Genomic DNA, 16,097 nt, shown 5'->3' with positions numbered 1-16,097 from the left:
CAATTACCCTTACAGCTTGAGATAGTAGGAACTGCCCATGCTGGAGACAGAGATAACACAGTGTGGAGCTGGAGGAACACAGCAGGCCAGGCAGCATCAGAGGAAATTTCTGAAGAAGGGTCCCGACCCGAAACATCAGCTTTCCTGCTCCCCTGATGCTGCCTGGCCTGCTGTGCTCCTCCAGCTCCACACTGTGTTACCACTTACAGGTTGTTGGCATTTGCACTACTGCCCTTTCCTGATCTGTGACCACTGATCTTCAATTGTCCCAAAGGTCTGCAGGACACTTTGGGCCGTTCCAGAGGCTAATTTAAAGACCACCAGTTTCCTGTGGATCTTGAGTCATGTAGGCTACAGCCAGACAGACCGTAAGATGTAAGAGCAGAAATAGACAGCTCGGCCAATCGAGTCTGCTCTGCCATTCAATGAGATCATGGTTGATCTGATTGTCCTCAACTACACTTTCCATCCTTTTCCTCACATCCTTTGATTCCTTTACTGATTAAAAATCTGTCTATCTCAGCCTTGAATATTCTTAATGGCCCAGCCTCAACAGCCATCCATGTTTAAAGGTCTGCACAGATTCACAACTTACTCAGAAAAGAAATTCCTTCTCCTCTCTAAGTTAAATGGGTGATCCCTAACTCTGAGATTATGTGTTCCTGCCCTAGTCCCACAAGAAACAACCTCTGAGCATCTACCCTGTCAAGCTCCGTAAGAATCTGATATGTTTCACTACGTCTCCTCATGATTCTAAATTCCAATGATACAAGCCCAACCGACTAAACTTCTCCTCATTAGAAAACCCCTCCATGCTCAGGATCAATTTAATGAACCTTGTCTGAACTGCCTCTCATACTGTTGTACCTTCCCTTGGGGGGACCGAAACTGTTCACAGTGTCGTAAATGTGGTCTAACTAGTACATTGTATAGTCTACGCAAGATCTCCCTATTCCATACTCCGTTCCAACATTTCAGTTGTGTTCTCTCTCACCTGCTGAATTTGGATGCTAACAATTTGGGATCTATGCACGAGGACCCCCAAATCCCTCTGTGCTGCAGCTCTCAGCAGTCTTTCCCCATTTAAATACAAGTCAACTCCTCTATTCTTCCTGCCAAAGTGCAGAACCTCTCATATTTCAACAGTATATTCCATCTATCAAGTTTTTTGCCCACACATTTTGTACCTGTGTCACTGTGCATCCCCTGCACTTGCTTTTCCATCTAGTTTTGTGTTATCCACAAACTTGGCTCTGTAGGTTTTTGTACCTCCAATCCCTGTGGCACTGCATGATCCTGGAAATGCTGCCGCTTATCCCAATTCTATTCCTTAGCCAATCCTCTGTCAATGCTAATGTACAACTCCCAACACCATGGGCTGTTGTCTTTTGAAGGAACCTAATGTGCAATACCTTAACAAACAGCTTTGGGAAATCCAAATGAAATAATGGCAGAGTAAGGACATGAATGAACCAAATGAGTTTTGTGGCAGCCTCATGATCATGTTAATGAAACTCACATCTTAGAAACATATAAACCATAAAAATGTTACAGCCCCGGAAGATGCTAATCAGCCCATCATGTGTGTGCTGACTAAATAAACTCGCCAGCCATTCTCTTCCTATTTAGCATTGCCTGGTCAGTTGCCTTGCAGGTTAAAACCTCCTAACAGGCTAGTGAATTGCAGACACTGACCACTAACTTTTTTAATGTCCTTTCCAATTCTTCTAATCACCTTAAAGTTGTGTCCTTTGTTAATTTACCTCTCTGCTAGGATTAATGGGTCTTCCATGTGCACTCTATCCAGGCCCCTCATTTTTTTTACACCTGAATTAAGTTAACTCTCAGCTCCCTCTTTTTGAAGAAAACCCACCCTATTCTGTCCGATCTTTCCTCATTGCTGCAATTTTCAACATTCTTGTAAATTTCTTTCACATACCAGAGAGAGTCAAGGGGCAGAGGTGAATATAGTGGCCATCACAAAGGAGAAAGTGTTTGGGAAACTGAAGGGTCTGAAGGTGGATAAATAACCTGGACCAGATGGATTACACCTCAGGAGTCTGAAGGAAATCGCTGAGGAGATTGTAGAGGTATTGGTGGTGATCTTTCAGGAATCCCTGGAGTCAGGGAGGGTCCAGAGAACTGGAAAATGGCTCATGTAACATCCCTGTTTGAGAATTTGGGGGAGACAGAAGACAGGAAACTATAGGCAGTTAGTTTGACCCCAGTCGTGGTAGGATTTGCAAGTCCATTGTTAAGGGTGAGATTGCGGAATACTTGGAAGTGTATGGTAAAATAAGACTGAGCCAGCACAGCTTCATCAAGAGGAGATCATGCCTGACATATTCATTAGAATTTTTTGAGGAGGTAACGAGCAATTTAGACTAAGGAGAGCCAGTGGACGTGATTTATTTGGATTTCCAGAAGGCCTTTGACAAGTTTAAAGAAGATAAGAGCCTCTGGTGTCAGGGACAAGATACTGGCATGGATAGAGGATTGGCTGTTTGGCAAAAGGCAGACAGTCAGAGTAAATGGGTCTTTTTCAGGATGGCAGCTGGTGACTAGTGGAGTTCCACATTAACGATCTAGACAAAGGAACTGACAGCACTCTCTCTACGTTTACAGATAACACAAAGACAGGTGGGGGCACAGGTAGTGTTGAGGAAATGGGGAGGCTGCAGAAGGACTTGGACAGGGAAGGAGGGTCGGCAAAGAAGTGGCAGATAGAATACAATGTGGGAAAGTGTGAGGTTATGCACTTTAGTAGGAAGAATAGAGACATAGACTCATTTTTAAATGGGGAAAGGCTTCAGAAACCTGAAGCAAAGGGACTTAGAATTCTCAAAAGGTTAACATGCAGGTTCAGTTGGCAGTTAGGAAGTCAAATGCAATGTAAGTATTCATTTCAAGAGGGCTGGAATACAAGAACAGAGATGTCCTGTATAAGGTTCTGGTCAGACTGTATTTGGAATATTGTGAACAGTTTTGAGTCCCGTATCTAAGAAAGGGTGTGCTGGCATTGCACGGGGTCCGAAAGAGGTTTATGAAAATGATCCCGGGGATAAAGGACTTGTCATTATGAGGAGACAGTAAGAACTGCCGATGCTGGAATCAGATATTACACAGTGTGGAGCTGGAGGAACACATCAGGCCAGGCAGCATCAGAGGAGCAGGAAAGTTGACGTTTCGGGTCGCGACCCTTCTTCAGAAATGACCCGACCCAAAACATCAAGGTACTAGTTAGAGTTTAGAAGGATGAGGGAGATCTTGTTGAAGCTTACAAAACACTGAGAGGCCTGAATAGCGAGCCCGTGGAGAAAATGTTTCCACTCGTAGGAGAGACTAGGATCCGCGGGCACAGCCTCAGAGTGAAAGAATGACCCTTTAGAACTGGCATGAGGAATTGCTTCAGCCTGTGAGTGGTCAATCTGTGGAACTCACTGCCATAGAAGGTTGTGGACGCCAAGTCATTGAGTGTATTTAAGACAGATATAGGTTCTTGATTAGTAAGGCATCAAAGATTATGGGAGAAGGCAGGAGAATGCAGTTGGGAATCATATCAGTCATGAATGAAAGGTAGAGCAGACCTGATGGGCCAAATAGCCTAATTCTGCTCCTATATCTTTGGTCTTCTCTATTCCAGAGCAATTATATCTTTCCTGTACTGTCATGACCAGAACTGTGCGCAAGAGCTCCAGCTGTAACCTAATCTAGTGTTTCATTTTGTTCCTGCATTGCATCCTGCTTCTGTATTTAACACCTTATCATCTGAAGGAAAACATCTCATAAGCCACTCTGTCTACCTATCTTGCCGTCTTCAGGAATCTGTGGAAATGCATATCAAGGTCACTCACAACCTCTACCTCTTCTTAATTCCCCCCAATTATTTTACATTCCCTTGCTTTGTTTGTCCTTCTCAAATACAGAACTTTGCACTTCTCCGAATTGAATTCCATTTGCTACTTTTCTGCTCACTCGAGCAAACTATTGATATTTTCCTGCAGTCGATAGCCATCCTCTCCACTATCAACCACACGGCCAATTTTTGTATCGTTCACATATTTCCCAATCACACCTGTCACAATCTTGTTCCAGATTTGTTAGATAATTTAAATTTCCCCCAGCTGCCATGGTAGGATTTGAACTTGCATCTCTGGAGTATTCGTAAAGGCTTTTGGATTGCTTGGCCCGTAGCATTACCATTCTCATCCAGAACCTAACTTCTGGATCTGGATCTTCTTCTCATCTGCCTTCCCTGATCGAGTCACCAGTTAAAATGGCAGTCAAGACTGAATGATTGATCTAAGTATTCAAAGAGAAATGCTACTGGCTTTGGACACATGTCCTTGCTTGCTCAGATGAGCATGTTAAATTACAGACAGTAGAATCAGAACAGAACATTGATAGCTCAGTCACAATCAATTTTAACTGACAGCCTACTCAGTTTCTGCTCTGCTGGTCAGGTTAAAATCATCCTAGTAATTGTTCTGGTTACACGCTACAATTTATATTTCACTTGATGATCAATGGAAAGATTTTTCTTTTATATTTTACCTTAGTCTGCTTGTAACCAATACATCTTACAATTACATGAATGGATTCAACAAACCAGGTAAGTAGATAAGATGTGGCTCAATGAAGAGCTAATTAGTTGCCGTCAAGATACAGTTTCAGGTTCTGAAATTTTTCAAAGGATGAGTTCACTTTAGTAGATGGGGAGAATTAACATTTACTTGTCAAGTTGCCTTCTACAATGGGAAATGTGTCACAAATGTCAAAATGTGAGTAGAATTTTCAGAGCAGCTTGTTGGATGTCATTTATCCTGAAGCCTCCTTAGTGAGGTGCATACTCTGAATCATAAAAAGACAGTTCTTGGTTCTGCTTTGCATAGTTACAGAGCATCAACTAGTCTGGGAAAGGTCCCCAACGCATTATTGGACTTAGCGTTGTATTAACATAACATGGAGGCAGTGTGTGCACTATGGACTGCTGTTTTCACTGGTTTTGGTCAAGGATTGAAGTTACTTTTCCTTTGATGTGTCGTGCTCTCTCAGCCTTTTCAGGCTGCAGCTGCTGCGGAGAGAGCGACACATCATCTCACCTCACCTTTTATAATATTTGATTTGTTTACAGCGAAGCTTGAATGGCCTTCTGGTAAACTGAGTGCAATTTGTGGAAGTAGCCTCAAAATTAAACCAGGCACAGCTGTAAAAAGGTATTTGCCAGATACATTGCAGCCCCACGAAAAGAGCAAACTGTGAAGGATGTAATTTCAGTTCTTCTATGAAATATTAATCAAAAGCTTTTGTAATAACAGCCCACTGATGGGTGCCCCATGACAGTATGACATTGAAAAATAGGGAGTAAAGTATAGGCTTTGTAGTCATGTTCCTGCTGTCCATAGAAATTTGAAATCTTTTAGCTGCTGTATAAATGCCACTTTGTAATCCTTATGGCTCGTGCTGTGATCTGCTCGATATGGTATCTGTACCTAATGTATTAAGTGGCCAAGTAGAGCATAATCAATCACAGATCCTCTTGTTCCTTGTCCTCCCTTAACTATGGTCATTAAACTCTGTGCAGAGAGTGTGCAAGATTTTGCGGTTAAAAATAAAAAAAAAGTACAGCTCCTCTCCACCTTCTAATAAATTGCACTTTTTATGCAGTTGACATGCCTCTTGGCTCCTCTGAACTATAACTGCAGCTCACAAGGGGTTACCACAGGACACAAAGTAATAGCATATTTTTTTGCTGCCTCTCACTCAGATGCCACGTGATAACATTCAATAATACACAACAAATGGATAGATCTGTGGGATGTACTCCCAGTTTCATTGCTTTACACACTTCCCAATCGTGACCCTGCCTCCCAAATCACTTTTTATTTAAAATCCATAATTCATGGTTTGAAAAAGGAAATGTTTGAAGAAGGTGTTCATGGTAAGACAAAGACATTTGCCTGTGTTTTTGTTTAAGTGGTAGTCTGCCTTTCACTCACTAAGAAAACTGGGGTGAAATGGTATTCAGCTGGAAACTCCCCAGTCCTTAAATGATGTGGGATATAGCAAAGAATGTGGGAGAATTCTGTGAGAGGTTGAGTGAGACCTTTCTCAACAACAAATCACCTTTTCTAACTAAATTCTGGACCGTCAAGTTAAGATTCTCACCAGTGAGCAGCGAGAGGCTATTAGCGTGGATTGTCATTCAGTATCACCTCATTATTACTTAATTTCTCCTCATTAATATGCATTTTATACTACCACTTGCCGGTCAGCATCTAGACACCGAGAATTCCCAACATGGACATCCCAGACCAGGTACCTGGTGACGACAAAAACACAAATTGCTGGAAAAGCTCAGCAGGTCTGGCAGCATGTGGAGAGAAATCAGAGTTAACGTTTCAGGTTCGGTGACCCTTCCTCAGAGCAGGTACCTGGTAACTCAGCTCGCTGCTTACTTCTCCAGACTTGTACTTCGGGTACCTTGGCACCCTGGCACTGTCATCCCAGGGCACATTCCCTGGGGAGCAGCTATATGCGCCCCCATGTCCACGGACACTAAAAGATCCAACATTGGCCAGCCTGACTACACCAACACAGCACATCTCCAATCCATGCACTTCTGCACTGCCATGCTACATTTTGGAACACTTGCAGTGGAATGTAGATAACAGGCCACTAAGCACAGGACACAGTGCCTGGTTCATGGATAGGACCAGGCTGCATTTCAGGGCTGCTCCCTTGCATTCTTAGTATTCACTCACCTAGCACCTACCTCAGTGCTCTCAGCATTCCTCCTTTAATTGCTTTGCAAGGGAGGGACTGAGTGAGACGACAGTGGGTGGCACAGCTCTGAGAGGGAAAGGTGATGAGGTATCCCTGAGTGGTTGAATAGTTGCGCAGAGTTAATGATGTGGGGGTATCGGGAGGGTGAGAACGAGATGAGGGAACAGTGAGAGGAGCAGACCATGAGATGGTCAGAGTTCGCGTGTGGTACCAGAGGGAGGTTGACAGAGCGGAGAAGATCTTTGATTTTCTTTCACATTGCTGGGTGTTCCTCCAAATGCTGAGACCAGACAAACCTGGGTGGCAATCTCTGACCAGGCAGGCAGGGTCTGTTGTTGTGGCCTGCTTGGGAAGAAGATGCCCGTCCAGTGCACCAGTCCCTCCAGTAGGACCTCCCGGTCTCTGATAAAGTGGAGCAGCAACTTCCCTTTGTCCAGCAAGCATTCTGGGCTTCTGTGATCTTACGGTGTTTGCCTGGGTGAATTGTGACCTTTTGAAATTGTGCCTGCACCAGCGATTATGGGATGCCCAGCAGTGTTGAATGTGTACGGTGACTGTGAGAATCCAGCTAGCGTCGGAGAAGAGAGGCACCATGGGGGAGGGAGTGATGGATATTTAGTGAGATGAGTTTGGGATGAAAGCAAGAGAAGACCTCCTTGAAACACAATGAACATGACATGTTGCCACAATACAGTAAGATTCGGTCTTCTCCATCGCAGGACAGTTGGCTCGATAATGCACTGGCATCCAGCTGCCGGTATAGTATGATACCGAGCTAAAGAAGCATTCGGCAGTTCATTGTTTGGGAATCATTCCAATAGTCCATATGTAATGAATGACGTGACACTAGAAGACCATTCAAATAGAAACCTTTGACTGTCGCCAGTATTTCCTGCTCATCAAGACCAGGGATTTACAATCCCCCTAGTAAAATCTGAGAAAATCCACTTCTGCATTTCTGCTTTTAAAGGGTATCTTATCAGGGTAACAGAGCTGCCTTGAACACCTGGAAATCATTCTGTCACAATCCACTGCAGACTGTTCAAAGCACCTTCAGAAAGCTGGCTCCCAGTCGTATCTATTTCATCAATGGGGAGAAGGCTCCGAAAGGAAGTCAGATCCAAATGGTGGGAGCCCAGCCAGATGAGACATGATGAGGTTTTGCATTCCTCAATGATAGAGCATTTACTGTGAGAATCAGCTTGTCGTCTTCTCTGCTGTCTCTCATAGCCACCTGAGGGAGGGATTGAGGTGGCAGGAGATTGCAGTGGGAAACATGAAACAGAAAAGAAAGTCGTGAAAGACAAAGAATCACGTTTGCGTTTTATTTTGCATTGTTTGCATTTTGTAAGAAATATCTTCTTAGCCTAAACAGCTGACTATGCAGCTGGACCACCATTTTCTGTCAGCTTCATGGTGAGATAAATAGCACTTGCTATAATTTTGTATAAGAGGTACTGCAACTTCAGGCAAGGAGTAGGTACACAGTTAAGCCCAAATATCTAGAATTTGAAGCTGCGTGGCATTAGCCATAGGATAACAGCTTCCTACTCTCTGCCTCACCACTGACAGCAACTGAATAGTTTTGTTGCTGTGTTTGCACAATAGAAACAGAGCAAACCTAAAGCTAGAGGTTTCATGCATATCAGATGAAGTGCCAGTTTAGTTGTGTGCTAACTGATAATTGCTGCAAATTAACCTCCATGGCATTGAAAATGAGCTAGTGCCCATTGGGAATCACATGTCTTCAGGTTTTAATTGCTGTTGGAATTTTCAAACAAGATTTTGGGCTGGACTTGCACCATTGAGGCAGGTTGGGGAAATAGTCTGACTCAACAGGCTTATCTCCATGGAAACAACCCCACGCTGAGCAATCTTTCCTCCAGAGGACAGGAGCGTTATTGAATTAAGCCTGCCACGTCGAGAGGCAGTCCAGAGACAGCCATGCAGGTTGGTGTGTACCCACAGGAGCTGGTTCGAGGGCCTTGTCAGTTCACTGAGATATTGGCCAAGCTCTAGAAAGGCTGTTAAGGCCCTCACTGGCACTGAATGCGAACTCATATCCCCGTGACAACTCCATCCTGTCTCATTCAACTCCCGTGCCAGTTCCACAGCCATTTCTCCGTTGTCCACTCTGAATAGATCTTAGGAACCATTTGGAAATAGATAAATTAATCTTCTAACAATCTAACAGAGCGCTCACACATACACACTTGACACAGGAAGAAACTCTAATTGATGAGACCCCTTCAACAATTCTAAATTCTCTCGAGTGGCCAATCTGTTCAAATCATAAAAGCAACATTTTATTGAGCAACCATATCAGAAACCGTTAATTCTTTAGTCGCCTCTTAAACCTGTCAATCAAAATGTGAATTGAGGCACTTCTGCTCGATAAGTGCTTCTGTACATTTGAAACTCAAGCAAGCGTTATTCCTAATGGGCTCAGCTGCAATAACAACACTCAAGAAATGTCAATAATGAAATTATTGAAATTACAGAAGCAGGTGGTCATGTTTTCCTTAAGTTATACCGGATCACCTATCAATGAAAGCAGTGTAGCAGGCAGTGTTTTTCACAGTGATTGAAAGATGCAGTCTGACTGCTTTCATCATTGTACATTTGGGTGTTTAAATATCTCCAGATATTAACACTTAAATAGACTTAATGACATTCAAAAGCATTTACATCTCCTTCAATAATTCATGCCTCTCAGCCTGCTTAAGGCCTTAGGATCAGCAAAAATAGTCTCAATTTGGACTGAGGGCTCAATTCAAATGGCCCTGTTGATTAATCCATGCCCTGACCTTTGCCCCACTGGCAAAAATGGGACATATCAGATAGGACAGAAACCCAAAACCCCACATTTAGGTCCCACCTACCGGTTTTCAAGGCGTTTGATGTCAGACCAACTTCAGAAAAACACAGACCTTATTTTTAATCTGAATTTCTGTCTGTTGTGCTTGATTCAATCTTTCTTTCCCTCCTCATAGTGTAGATTTTCAGTTCCTGCCACGGTCAGAATAGGAGGCGAATGGGAGCAGAATAGGCCTGACAAACAGCATCACAGAATCACCTGTTTCCCAGCTATGTCCCACCTGCAGGAAATTTTTCCCAACCATGCGGGGATGCATTGAAGATGGGGAACAGGCAACAGGTCTGTCTACACATGGTTGGTAGTCAGTCCAGCTCACTGTGAGCCACTTACAGAGGCAATTCAAGAGGGATGATGAGAATTTTACACATCAGCCTCCCACAGGAAACAGGGTCCAGCTTGGATGATAGTAAGTAGCTGGCTGGTGGCAGATGGAGGGGTCCAGAACTCGAGGCAGACCTAATGGTTAAGGGGAAGTGATGACCTTGTGGTATTGTTAATGGACTGTCAATCCAGAGACTCAGTTAATGTTCTGAGGACCCAGGTTTGAATCTCGCCACGGCCAACAATGGGATTTGAATTTAATGAAATCTGGAATTAGGAGTCTAATGAGGACTATTAATCCATTGCTGATTGTCAGGAAAAAAAAACCCATCTAATTCACTAATGCCCTTCAGGGAACGAAACTGCCATTCTTACACGGTCTGGCCTACATGTGATTCCAGAACCATCGCAATGTGGTTGACTCTTAACTGCCATCTGGGTAATTAGGAAAGGGCAATAAATGCTGGCCTAGCCAGTCATGTCCTTGTCCCGTGCATGAAGAGCAACAAAGCCCTCCCTGCCTTCCTGTGGGGAGGAGCAGCAATGGATCACCCTGTAGAATGGCAGCCCAACCTATGCCCTTTGACGTATCTCCTTAAGAAATCTGATAGGACGTATAGCTCCATCTGTGAATGGTTTGCACTGTGATGTATTTTTGGGTTATTAATCTATGGAGCTAAAACGCTGGTTTGGCCTCAGCTGTGGCTCTAAACACCACACGTTAAGAAGGATGTGAAGTCATTATGGAAAGTGCAGAAGGTGGTTAGCATCCTTGCCTTCATTGCACAGACCTTTGAGAATTAAGGTCAGGATGTCATGTTGAGGTTGTACAGCACATTGGTGAGGCCTCTTCTGGAGTATTGTGTGCAGTTTGGGTCACCCTCCTGTCGAAAGGGATTTTATTGAATTCGAGAGGGTTCAGAAAAGATTTACCAGGCTGTTGGCATGAATGGAGAGTTTGAGGTATAAAAATAGGCTGGGACTTTTTTCACTGGAGAGTGGTGGTGACCTTACAGAGGTTTGTAAAATCATGAGGGGTGCAGATAAGGTGAGTAGCAAGTGTCTTTTCTCTTCAGTAGGGGAGGTCAAAACTAGGGGGAGAAAGTTTTAGAAAGGATATGAGGGACCATTTTTTTACACCAGAGAGTGGTTCGTATGTGGAATGAACTGCCAGAGGAAGTGATGGAATGTGGGTCCAGTTACAACATTTAAAAGACATTTTGATAAGTACATGAATAAGAACGGTTTGGAGAGATATGGGCCAAACATCGCAGGCAAGTGGGACTAATTTAGTTTGGGAACATGGATCACATGGACTGGTTGGACCAAAAGGTCTGTTTCAGTGCTGTATGACTCTATGAATGGTTCCAGAGATAAGGAACTTCAGATACATAGATAGATTGGGGGAATTAGGATTGTTCTCCTTGGAGAAGAGAAGGCAGAGAGGAGATTTGATAGAGGTATTCAAATCATGGGGAATCTGTACTGAGTAGATAATAAGAAACTATTACCAATCATGGAAGGGTCAAGAGCCAGAGAGCACAGCTTTAAGGTAATTGCCAAAAGTGATGAAAATTCTATTTCACCCAGGGAGTGGTTAGGACTTGGAATGCACTGCCTGTTGTGGACTGGACACAGTGTCAATTGAGGTTTTCAAAAGGGGATTGGATCATGATCTGAAAAGGGAAGATTTGCAGGGCTGTAGGAGAGTGGCATTCAGTGAATTGCTCCCTCAGATGTCCAGCAAAGATTTAACTGGCTGAATAGCATCCTTGTCAGCTGTGACCCTTCCATGATTCTGTCAGTCTCCAAGACTTAGGAACAAAAACAAAGTTGCTGGAAAAGTTCAGCAGAACTGATGGTGGCTGGGAAAACGTCAGTTTATATGCAGAAAAAAGGGAGGTGGGTGGGGTACGGAGTAAATGATAGGATAGAGCCTAAAGAGAAAGAAGAGCAGTTGGATAGACAAAGGGTTGATAATGATCAGGCTGGGAGGGTGAATAGTTGTTAATGGGAACTCTTAGTGACTAACAACAGGTGGTGTGTAGTCACGAATAGTCACTAATCGTTTACTCCCTACCCCATCCACCTCCCTGTTTTCCGCATATAAACTGACGCTTTCCCAGCCGCCATCGTTTCTGAGGAATGGCTACCGGACCTGAAATGTTAACTCTGTTCTTACCTTCACAGATGCTGCCAGACCTGCTGGGCTTTTCCAGCAACTTTGTTTTTGTTCCTGATTCACAGCATCCGCAGTTCTTTCGGTTTTACCAAGATTTAGGAATTGGTTCCAGTAATTTCCAATGCTTGTTGTGTATCCTACAGGTTTCTGCTTCAACACGTTCCACTTGATGGAACAAAATGAAGCTCCAATAGCACCTTTCAATGTAATGTCAGACAACGCTCATACATCAATATATCAACAAATTTTGCTTATGTGGTGACTTTTAATATACAAAAGCAAATTGCTTCTTAAGCAGACACTTTAATCTGTCTAACTTTTTTCTGTAAGACCGTTTTATTGGGTCAGTATCCGCATTGACTGTGCTCCATAAGTGGTGCATTGAGTAGATTCACTGACCTTTCGGCGTTACCAGATGTTGGGTGGGGAACAGTGATGACACTTAACATGGGCAGTGAATTCAAAACAGTCCCTTTCAGACCCCAGTCCTGCTTCCACTCTGTTATCTCAGCACGGTGTAAAACAGGCTGCCTATTCCTAAATTACCTCGGTTATGCACTGCTGCCTAGGATGGATTCACCCTCACTACAAAGATGCAAGAATTCACACTGTGGTAGAAAATTAAATAATGCCGTCATTTCTGTAGCCAGAGATGTGATATTTCCACCTCAGCCATTGTATTGTTTAATGTACAAGTGCAAATGCTTGGATTGTAAAATCTGTCCAGTGGGCAACAACGGTTTTGAATGCAGAGTAAACTTAACATAGCAACAGCCAGTCTAAAGTCAGCTATTTCAGGGAGTGAGCCAACGTACAAACCCTCTAATTGATAGTGCCCTTTTGAAGCTGCACAGAGAAATGAGACCTCAAGCGAAGCCTCTCTTGGCAGCTTGGTTGCGTATTAAACAAGAAGCAGCCGTGTAAGTAATGGAGACGCTACTAACTGCTTGGAGGAGGTCCTCCAGTTCCAAGGCGGGTGTCCCAGCGTGTGCCTCCTGCAAAGTCAAAAAAAAACTGTGCAGTGAGAGTTAAGGAAAAGGGTAGCCTAATGGATTTAATGGTCATTAGGTACATGATGTTTTCAGTGCAATAATCAGCATGTGCTACAGTCTGTAAAATGGGCACGAAAGAACATCTGCTCCATAGAATGGGTTTCTGCCAAATGGAGTGCGCGTGTGTTGAATACTTCTCCTCACACTGTGAAATGTGTTCTATTGCAACACAATGCAGGCAACACGATAGAGTGTGCTCAACAAGTGAATGCCCCACAAGTTGCCAAAACTGTATTAAAGCATTCTACTCAGTACACATGGAAATGTATGTCTTCGCTGCCCTACTCGGCCTCAGTCCCTCACAGGTATGCTGTCCAAAAATCAGGAAACGTGACTTACTTTTTCACCTTGCCTTTTTACTTAAATTTATTGATTTCAGTTTTCTTTTGTTTAAAAACCCTAGCGCTTTTGAACCACATCAGCCAAAATGGCTCAGAGGAGACACAAAGTACAACTGTGCCAAAGAATTTGATTACCATCAGGAGAGGTGCAAAGTCTTTCATTGTAGTTTCTAGTCCAGTCACTGCTGTAAGGACCAGGCCTCCGTATCTCCTTTGAAATGGCTCAGTGCAGGTTTCAAAAAACTGGCACAGCATGAGGAGGTCTGGCTGGGTTCCACAGGAATTGGGGTTAAGAGTACTATTGGCAGGCAGAGAGGTGAAAACTTCTTGGCAAAGCATGTACTCACGATTCAAAACGCACTTCCTTCAAGGGGGTGGAGGCATAGAGTCAGAGTCATACAGCACAGAAGCAAACCCTTCAGTCCATCTTGTTCATGCTGACCAGGTTTCCTCAACTGAACTTGTCCTATTTGCCTGTGTTTGGCCTATATCCCTCTAAACCTTTTGTATCCATGTACCTGTCCAAATGTCTTTTAAATGGTGTAACTGTACCCACCTCTCCCTCTCCCACTTCCTCTGACAGCTCATTCCATGTACTCACCACCTTCTGAGTCAAAATGTTGCCCTGCAGGACCCTTTTAGATCTTTACCTTCTCACGTTAAACCTACGTCCTTTTAATTCTGGACTCTCCTACCCTGGGGAAAAGACCTTGGCGATTATGCAGTGGTAACTTCCAAGAGGGAGTTGGGTGAGTACTTGTGAAGGAAAACATTTGCAGGACAATGAGGAAACAGCAAGGGTTGCAGAACTAAATGCAAATCTCTTTCAGTGAGACAGCAGAGGAATGGAGGGCCGAATAGCTTCCTGCACTGCATTGATTGATAAATGAGCAAATTTGGCACTCGGTTGTCTCATGCTATAAATTTGCCGCATGTGATTAGTAACAACACCTTTGCAGCTTGACTTAACAGCTGGCTCTGACCTAACTTTCATGTGCTCATTGAGAATCAGTGTTAACACAATGGGACTGTGACGAACAAGGGAGTCATTCCCAGTCATGCTCCCTCATTCATTCCAGGAACTGCAGCCAACAAAAGTTGGAAATGCACTGACGTTTTTGGAATTTTCTCTTCCTCCTCTTCATCCCCACCCGCTCTCTGTCTTCTCCTTTCAGAGCAACCTCCCGCCCAGCAGAGCCAGTCGACGTTACAGCCGGTGCCCGCTGTGCACAAGCAGCATCTGAGCCAGCAGCACCCTTCCATCACCTCGCTCAACAGGAACTCGCTGAGCCAGAGGAGGAACCAGAGTCCGGCCCCCGCGGCCGTCCTACCCAGCGAGCTGCCCACCACGCCAGAATCTGTTCAGCTGCAGGACAGCTGGGTTCTCGGCAGCAATGTGCCACTGGAGACCAGGTACCCACGCGGAACCAGCGTATGCGCCGCGCTACCGGTTGGGGGATCCCGTCGTTTTGAACAAGGCAAGGGCGTAGCGTTCTGACAAGCCCGGAATGGGAGAATCCACTGCGCGCCAGCCAAAGGCTTTCCTTTTGTTTCACGATGGCGCTGCTTAGCTGGGGTTCTGGGGAACGTCCTAACACTAGGCCCCGCTGCTAACCAGGAATGTGTCTCCTTTTCACTTTGGCAGGATGCTAGTCCCACGTTCTCAGCATGTGTGCTGTTCTGTCACTGTGTCAGGAGACTTGATTTCGTTGTGGGATGATTTACAGGAGGAGACAACGAACAGGCGTCTTCCGCCATTCAGTTAGATCTGCATCCTAACTCCATTTATCTGCTTCTCTCCCTAATGCTTCATACATTGCCTTCCAAAATAAAATGTCATTGCTGCTTTAATTAAGTTAATGTTTTGCAGTTATCCTCACTCGCACACAAGGAACAGATTCCTCTATCACTACTCACTGGCGTTATTGCCATTTGTGCACCTCACTGAACATTACAGTCACAGATTTACCAGAAAATGACAAAATTGGGATTTTTAATTTCATTTCTTGGTACTGTTGAACAACAATATTCTTGGTTGCTTGACCTATGCCTTTTAGAATCACACAATTATTGAAGGCAGAAAGAGGCCAGAAGCACTGGAGAAACTCAGCAGGTCTTGCAGCATCGATGAAGAGAAAGCAGAGTTAACTTTTTGAGTCCAGTGACCCTTCTGAAGATGCTGTAAAATCTGCTGAGTTTCTTCAGCAATTTTTACTTTAATTTCAGATTACCAGCAGCCGCAGTTGTTTATTTTAATCTAAAAGGCGTCAACTTGCCAGCTGCAAAATGAGTCACCCAGTCGAATCCCACATTCCATCATTTGACCACTAACCCTGCAGGTTGTGAAACTTCAGCCTCGTTTCCAGGCAGCTTCTTTATATTTATCGAGGGTTTCATTTCAGGCAACAAGTATCACACCCCCACCACCTTCTGAGTAAAAGAATATTTTCCTCCTCTCCTCACTAATCTTGCTCCCAATTGTTTTAAATCCATGCCACCGAGTCACTGACAGCCTTGCTGAGCTAAATAGGCCAATC

The 16,097-nt window shown here is 44.2% G+C and overlaps 1 protein-coding gene across 1 annotated transcript in view; it reads left to right on the top strand.

The window, feature by feature from the left end:
- The window catches only part of LOC109932135 (teneurin-3), a 793,882-nt gene that overhangs the window by 539,629 nt on the left and 238,156 nt on the right, over positions 1 to 16,097 (top strand). Inside the window, exon 7 of the mRNA XM_048594011.1 lies at positions 14,736 to 14,973. Coding sequence (XP_048449968.1) covers positions 14,736 to 14,973 — 238 coding nt within the window. The remainder of the gene's footprint in view (positions 1 to 14,735; positions 14,974 to 16,097) is intronic.

The sequence above is a fragment of the Rhincodon typus genome, chromosome 3 (assembly GCF_021869965.1).
Source record: "Rhincodon typus isolate 14 chromosome 3, sRhiTyp1.1, whole genome shotgun sequence".
NCBI classification, from domain to species: Eukaryota; Metazoa; Chordata; class Chondrichthyes; order Orectolobiformes; family Rhincodontidae; genus Rhincodon; species Rhincodon typus.
This window is presented reverse-complemented; position numbering and strand designations above follow the sequence as displayed.